This window comes from Talpa occidentalis, unplaced genomic scaffold, assembly GCF_014898055.3.
Source record: "Talpa occidentalis isolate TD23 unplaced genomic scaffold, MPIMG_talOcc4v2.1, whole genome shotgun sequence".
Lineage (NCBI taxonomy): Eukaryota > Metazoa > Chordata > Mammalia > Eulipotyphla > Talpidae > Talpa > Talpa occidentalis.
Genome location: NW_026555331.1, coordinates 30,254,643 through 30,262,858, shown reverse-complemented (window position 1 = coordinate 30,262,858; position 8,216 = coordinate 30,254,643). Strand labels below are relative to the sequence as shown.

The 8,216-nt window shown below is 39.2% G+C and overlaps 1 protein-coding gene across 1 annotated transcript; it reads right to left on the bottom strand.

Annotated features, from left to right (window-relative positions):
- Nucleotides 1–1,808: 1,808 nt before the first annotated feature.
- On the bottom strand, nucleotides 1,809–8,062 carry ZNF706 (zinc finger protein 706). The gene is made up of 4 exons (XM_037503176.2): nucleotides 7,882–8,062; nucleotides 5,154–5,290; nucleotides 2,829–2,936; nucleotides 1,809–2,121 (listed from the first exon to the last, which is right to left on the bottom strand). Exons 2-3 carry the CDS (start codon nucleotides 5,286–5,288, stop codon nucleotides 2,841–2,843), a joined length of 231 nt encoding a protein of 76 aa, XP_037359073.1. The 5' UTR covers nucleotides 5,289–5,290; nucleotides 7,882–8,062; the 3' UTR covers nucleotides 1,809–2,121; nucleotides 2,829–2,840.
- Between the last annotated feature and the right edge of the window lie 154 nt (nucleotides 8,063–8,216).

Sequence of the window (8,216 nt, the reverse complement as noted above, 5' to 3'; positions counted from 1 at the left end):
ATCCATGTGAAGGAGAATGGAAACAAGTTTAATCTTAACCCCATTCCTTTTGGCATCTAATGGAAATACAGAATACAAACAGATTAAGTTCTGTGTATTTTATCAAGTCTTTGAAGACACCATAACAGTTTTATAATGGACTCTGCTGTGATCTGTTAAAGAATCTTCAAATTAAATAATGGGGGATGGTTAAGAATTTGAATTTTCCCCTCATAGCAGATTTAACTCAAACATAATAAAAAACAGGATTATACTAATAATAATCCTCACATGAAGTATGAGAATGTTTTATGCAGATCAATGCAGCTATTTCCTGTCACTGAGATATACTTAAATATGGTGTCTTCAGCTGCTTATAAAAAAGGGTTAAATACAGGAACAAAAGTTTTTATTCTGAATTACAATCAGTAAAACAAATGAAAAAATTAAACCAAAACTGTGAATGGTTTCTAAATGATTTGCTACTGAACATAAACATACATATGCTGAAAGCACTTTTAAAAATCTTTAAATTGTAATTTAACCAGAACTTCTGTAATGCCCACCCACAAGCAATTAGACAAATTCTAATGTTCTGGAAATCAACATATTAGGAAACAATGGATAAAAATTCTGAAACTTAGGAAATTAAATACATGAAAAAACTTTTTAAAGAAAGAATATAAGAATAGGAGTTGCTAAGAAACTATCACCACTGAAGCTTTTCCTTGGAAGTATCTTATTTTAAACTTACAGTGAAGACAGACAAGTGGGCAGAATATGCACAGCTACAAACAAAGGCAAGGATGAGTTACAGCAGAAAGAGGGAAAGCGTTTTGTAACCCACAGGATCAGACTTGTGGCTCTAAGCAGTTACCAATAAATATTTGCATGTGCTTCCTATTATGTCAACTTTAAAATTTAAATTGAGTTACAGCAGTTTCATTTGTAAAGTTGGTGATTGACAAAAACAAATAGAATAACCTTAAATTAGTCTTAATTGGGTAAAATGACTTTATCCATCTGAACCAACCCAATCCCCCCATCCTTATTAGTGCCAAAAGAATGTGGGTAATGGCCTATTTTAATATTTTTCTAGTTCAGGTAAAAGTCATACTATACACAGTCTTGGATTTTAGGAAATAACACAAAGCAAACTCCTAAAATCAGCTACTCAAAAAGAGAAGAGTGAGAAAGTTCTGGGAGGTATCCCAGGCACAATCGTTCTAATCTTCCTGTTAATGCAAAACCCGTTCACAATATTAGTCAAATTGGTAACTTCCATAAACTCTTTCGAAAATTATGAGTTTCAATGTCAAATTAAGGAACTTGAAGAATTTTCAAAGGATACAATATAATTTATAAAAGATAGATCTTTACCAATTCACAAATGTTCCATCATATTTTGTATTAAATGACAAGCTTATTGATGATTTCATTATGGCACATACTTCAGAACCTAATCTTCCAACCAACCACATCAGGAAATTTTAAGTTATTTACAAGGTATACCTGGCTGGCAGCAACAGCCAGGTCACACAGCAAGTTGAAACATTCCAACCTCAAACATAGACACAATCAGAGGGGTAAATGACACATGATTGCAATATACTAAGGCAGCAGACAAGTCATTCTTTACCTAGATCAGCAGCTGCCAACAAAACTGTATGCACAATGTAATGAATGAGTCCGCTCTAGTTCACCTAATGAACTTGCCTTTGAGCTGAGAAAGGGAGATAAGAATGCTTGCAATTCTAGCTCATGAATTCATTAGATTTTTATAAGGCAAATAATGTGGAACGTTAGAACAGAATTTCTGGAACCGTTTATCCTGTGATGTTGTAAAATCAAAGTACTACTTTATTAAATGAGTTATTTTACACAATATGAACATCAATATAATTACAATTGTAAAAAAATTTTTTATAACAAGGATGGACTGAATTTCAGATTTCCAAATCAGAGTCAACTGTACATTTACACAGAATTGTCTTTGCATGAAGCCCAAAAGGGAACAGCATAAAAATGAGTGTTTCTGTAGCCCCTTTATTTTTGCTGATCAACAGTTTGTTAGAAAAGCAGCTGCAGGTTTGTTACCTAAGGTCTGAGACAGTAGAAGAGTCAAAGGTGTCATGAATTCACCTATAAAACATAAACAAAATTTTCAATGACTATAAGTATAGTACCAATGCAATTTTATGCATATTAAATATCTAAGGAAAAAAAAGCACAACATGCCTAATCTATTAAAGCTAGTCTGATAGATCTGCCAACTGAATTTTATAAACAGATCTTTAATAAGAATTGTCATATACCCTCATATTACTGTCACCATCATCACCATTTGGGGGTAGGGAGAAACAACTCAACCACACAGAAAGTATAAACTATTTCCAAGCAATTACAAAATTTATACAGTGTATGTTTATATTTTGCTCTGTATTTTAATGGACTTAGTTCTGCTAAGCACTGTCCAGTAAATACTTTCAAAAGGCACTCAGGAACATTGGTCTCCATCATTTCTGGGAGCAAGAGCCTCAAATATCTTTATAGTATTTTTTAAAAGCTGGTAATATATTTCCATTCTTGGACCAGAGTGAGCCAGCATTCCCTCATCCTTCCATTTTGGGCTACAGCAGTAAAAACTTGGGTGTTATCAAGGGGCATTGAAAGGCTATGATCTGGAAATGGACTTTTAACAATGTCGTTAAACATTAAGTTGAAAGGGAAAAGCAATAAAGTCTCAGCTAGAAGGTAGACATTAATTTCACAATTACAAGAGATTACTTTGCTATGGTAAACAACCCCGACATTAACAAACAAAAAGAAAAAAAAAAAAGGCCAGTTACCTGTAAACAACTTTATGCCTGAACATCAGCCAATTCTGGAGGAAGTGGAGTTTTAGGATGCTTGCTCTCAAAGTGCTGCTTGAAGGTCTTAGGGTCTGGCATTTGTGTCTAATTTTAAAAATTGTACAAAAAAATTTTAGAATGTATTTGTTAGGTAAAAATGTACAAACTTAAAAAGTCCTTCACCTGCTCATTACAATTATCAGAAAACTTTTTACAATTTTTACTACTTAGTGTCTGGCAAATGAAAAAGGACCTTGTGACAAATTCCTAACATATTCTCGTATTTCACCTATGAAGTGTCACACAGAATGAAATATTCTACTTATCTGATTATCAGCCAACACTAAGTAATATTTACAGAACACTTAATGTATTAAGAATGCTACTGGAATTCTCATAAGACCTACATTAGTTCCTATTATCCTAATTTCATTAAGGAAACTAAAACTCAGTTTAATTTGCCAAAGACCTTTTTTAATCTAGTACTAGATACTTCAGTTCTCAAATACTATACTACACTGATTTATCTAGGTAAGGACCTTTATTATTTTTCCGTAAATTCTAATAGGCAAAATATGAAGTAAGTTTTTTTTGTTGTTATTTTGAGTATTTTCAGTATGTGAACTCCTCTGGAACTTTTAGGTCAAAATATTCCTAGCAGTTAATACATTGAAATTTACTTTTAGCCTGTTTATTTCCAAACAGATTTGAAGTTGTTCAACTTCATTGCTTTTAGCATACCCAAGTTCAGTATGAACAAAATAATGTTAATTTTCCTCTCTTAGATTGAGAATGTTTATGTAGTTAGGAACATCTATTTCATCAGTAATGACTTCAACAGATGATAAGCTTAGTCCATGAATCATATCTTATCCTTCCTAGCTATACCACCAATCCTACTCCGGTACTCTGGAAAACAAAGCAAACATGCACAAATCCATACAATAGGCAAGAGACTATAGCTTGGAATTTAAGAAAAACTTCCTTGTGAAGCAGCATAATGTAGTGGGCCAGAGGGTGGACTCTGAACCTGGATTCTATTAAGTTCAAATTCTAGCTCTTCCTATATACTAGCTGACTAACCTTAGCAAGTTATTTAATCCAGAGACTCAGTTTACTTTTCTTTATTATGTGAATGAAAGTACTTTATCTCATAGAGCTGATGTTCGGATTAACGTACTCATAAATGTTAACACAAAATAGTAGCTATTGGGCCTCCCCGGTGGCGCAGCGGTTGAGCGCTGGGTTGCGAAGCTGCTCGCAGCCTCTGCAGCACCAGTTCAATCCCCAGCTGCTCCCCGACCACCAGAGGAGGGTCCCACATGGCGCGCAGACCTCTCCTGCCGCCTGCTGCTCCCCTCAGCAGTGTACTTCGGTCCTTCTGACTGCTCTGCTCCCCGCTCTGGCTCTGATGAATTCTCTCACCCTCCCGCACTTCTGACTGTACCCAGTGCTTGTATAAATAAATAAAAATACATCTTTAAAAAAAAAAAACAAAAACAAAATAGTAGCTATTACAATTATTCCTCAAATCTAATGAAACACATCCATTCTATTAAAGCCTTCAATATGAATATACTCCAGATTAGAAGACCTATGGATTTAGTAAAGGAAAATATAAAGATATATTCACTAATACCTTACATAGCTGTAAACTAACAATATAGATCTGACTTCCTTATGAAGTTCAAAGTATATTATTTGCCATTAAGAAGACATCTTTGTATTATGCTCAGTGAAATAAGCCAGAAGGAAAAAAGAAAAATATCGGATGGTTTCACTTATTGCAGGAATGTAGGGGAACCAAGTAAGACATCAGTGTAAAAAGAAAATAACAGTACAAAACACAACAAAGCAAAAACAGACAATTATAAAACATAGACATACTGCAGAGGAGGAGGAGGGAGAGGGATCAGAGGGAGGGAGGAGCACAGGGAACTGAGGTGATGGTGCACGGGTGCATTGGTTAAGGAAACTATGGGGACTACACCTGAGGGGTGGGGGAAAGCAAATATTGTTTAAAAATGAACGATGTAAAAAAATAAAGGAAACTAATAAAAAATGAAAAGAAGACATCTTTGTTCTCCATAAAAAAAGTAACTGTGCTTTATTCACTCCTTTCCTCCAATACCTAGATAATTGTACCTGGCCATAGGAGTCATGGGAAAAAATATTCATTGAATAAATGAGGGTGGAGTCTATAAATAACCAGCTCTCAAATCTACCATCTCAAGTAAGCATTTATTTTACCATGGTTGTAAAATTTTAACCTATAGAAACCAAACAGTGTCTCTGGGAGGGCTGTTTTCCATTTCCCCTTACCCTACAGACAGTGCAGGTATATATTAAGGCAGCTTTGGCAGCAGCCTTTTGGTCATGTCCTTGTTTCTTCTTTTGTCCAGCTTGCTTTTTGGCATTTTTCTGCTGAGATTGAATCTTCTGCTGTCCACGAGCCATATCTAAAAACAGAAGTGAGGCATTAGATTGCTGTATTTGCTCTAACATAGAGTAAGTATAACTATAATACTCTGAGTTGAAGCATTAAGTTTTATAGAAGCAGTTGTCAATCAAAAATTTTTTTTCAAAATTTTAGACATAAAAATTGGAATTTACCAAAGGATAAAATGGTACAACCACTGTGAAAACTCATAACTGGATACTCTATGTAACCTAGCAATTCCTCACTTAGTATGTATCTAACAGAAATGCAGATGTACAAACATGAAAGGCATGGTACAAAAATGTTTACAGCACCTGTTTCCAAACTGGAAACAACCCAAATGATTAATAGTAAAATGGATACATAACTTTGAGTATTATTTATATAACAGAGTACTAGGACGCAAGAAGGAACCATTGTTACAAGTAACAACAAGGTTGTATCTCAGTATTAAAGAAGCCAGATGCAAAGACTATACAGATACAGTTCAAAAGAGGTAAAATAAAGCAGGGAAGAAAGAGAATGAAAGGGGATTTCTGGGATGCCGACAATGTTCTCTATCTTGATTTGGGTAATAGTTATGTAAGTGTGTTTACTTGCAAAAATTCATTGAGCTACAGCCCTAAGATTTGTGACTAGCTCTGTAATTAAATTTAAACTTTTAAATCATTGCAGGACATGAACATACAACAACTCTACCAATAAGTAGTGCTGGCTTTTCCTGAATGGAATTCTAACTAGTTAATGGATATGAGATCAAACTATTTCACAGAAACACCTGAGTTTCTGAGAAAAAGGAAAACTAAAAAAATAAATGCACGGATCAGACAAGTTGCCACCAACATTAAACACTGAACTGAAATTCAAAATATAGAAGAGAACCAGTTCTTTTCTAGGAAGCCAGTAGAGTATTTCAAGAAGTTACAAAAACTGAACAAAAAGAAATTAGAGAAACTGTTTAGTATACTAGTCTGATTTAAGAATCTCATTCCAAATAATGGTAAATATTACCAGATGTTTTAGTCCTTGATGACAAACTTCCATTTTTGTTTTTTAAACCAAATTCTTATTAATCCCAAGCCAAATGGAATGATTTATGTATCCCAATGTTCTAGTACATACTAATGTCCCAATATCTTACTATCAGTACCTTATATTAGGATACTTCAGTCCTTTTGTACATATGAATTCTTCCAAACAATGCATGCTATGTGTGTTACTACACTAATTTTGTGAGTAACCACATAATTGTTTTACATAGGAAAAAACCTTATAAAACAGCAGGCCACTAATTCCGGTAGGTTTTTTTTTGGACACTGAGAAGTTAATAGCTATTTAAAATTCATTTTCATGCAGTGATGAGTATAATGCAATGTCTTAGGTATATACAGCATTGTTTTTAACTTTTGCATTTAGGACTTAACCTAATATGTAACATTACACAATAGACTTAACCCATTTGCCATGTAACAACAATCAGGAAAACACCATAAAAGTTTTAATAAGACTGTAGTTGCCTGATCTTATTTTTAGAACAGAAAACCTAACACCAGGTAAAGGGAATGGAATCAGTCTAAATGCGCGGGGGTAGGCCCCTAACTTCCAACACACACTGCATTGATTTCCTTTCTGAAAGCAGCAATGCAAACGAACAAACCACCTGCTTTTGGACAGCTCAATTTAGGACTTGACTCAAGCCCATCGAATTTTCTGCAAAATCTTAAGCGTAACTTCTTAATTAGATGCCAACAAACCAAGGAGCGACAAGTCATTTACAAACACCCAAACGCTGCTTTTTTTTTTTTTTTTAAACATAACTCTTAGTGTGGTTTTCAGAGGGGGGGGGCTACAAAGAGGAAAGTCGTAGTATGAATACAGAGGCCGTCTACAACATGGGGCTCTTACAAGGAGTCAACAAGTAAGCACGGCCCCAAAGAGCTTCTTAAAACCAAAAAGAAATGAGTGAAAGAAGTGAAGATTTCGGATTGAGGAAGTAGACTCATTTGTCACAACCATCTCAGACCAAGAGGCCCAGGCAGTGAACAACATCCTGACCCCTGCGTTAAAGGACATCCTTTTTGGGGAGGTGAGAGGATGAAAGTGCCAGGACGCCGGTCTGTTTCACCCAACACTTCACTGATCCCAGCTGTAGCCGGGCGCACCTTCCTCTCCAAACCCCGAAAGCGCCCCCCGCCTTGCTGCCACCAAGGGCCAAACAGCCCCCACCGACCCGCCCCTCCTCACAGACCCTGGCCCGCCGAGACGCGCCTCCCGGAGGCCTCGGCTGCCCGAAACCCCGCGCCTTGGGCCACCGGGCGCCCCGGCTTCGAGAGCGCGGGCGGCCGCTGTGGCCAGGGGTAAGGTTACCGCTCCCCTCCCGCGGCCGGCCTGCGACCCGGCCACCTGCAGGGCCTGGCAGGCGCCCGAGCGTCCCTCCTGCCCGCGGCCCGCGCCGGGACCGGCCGGGCCCGACCACCCCGGGGGAGAGCGGGGAGGCCGACGGCCCCCGGCGACCCGCGGTGACCCCCACGGTCGCCGCCGACCCCGCCGGCGGGCCCACCCGGCTCCCCGGCGTCCTGCGGCGTCAGCGCCGCCCCCACAGCCGCTCACCCGGGCCGGGACAGTCTGGCGTCGGAGAGACCGCGCAGCGCGAGAGGGCCGGGGGAGGCGACGGAGGGAGAGGAAGGGGGAGCGCGCCCAGCACCGCTTGGGTCTCCTCCACCCGCCAAGGAAGGGAAAGAGGAGAGCCGGGAGCACAACAGCCCGCGCCGCGCACCCGCCGCCGCCGCCGCGCGCACCCGCCGCCTCAGCCTTAGGGGAAGCCACTACGCCTCGTGCCCGCGCACGCTGCGCCGCGCTCCCAGTCGCCCCAGCGCCCGCCCGCTCCTCACGGCCCCCGCCCACCCCCCTTCCTGCGGCGGCGGCCCCTTCCCCGCCCCCACCCG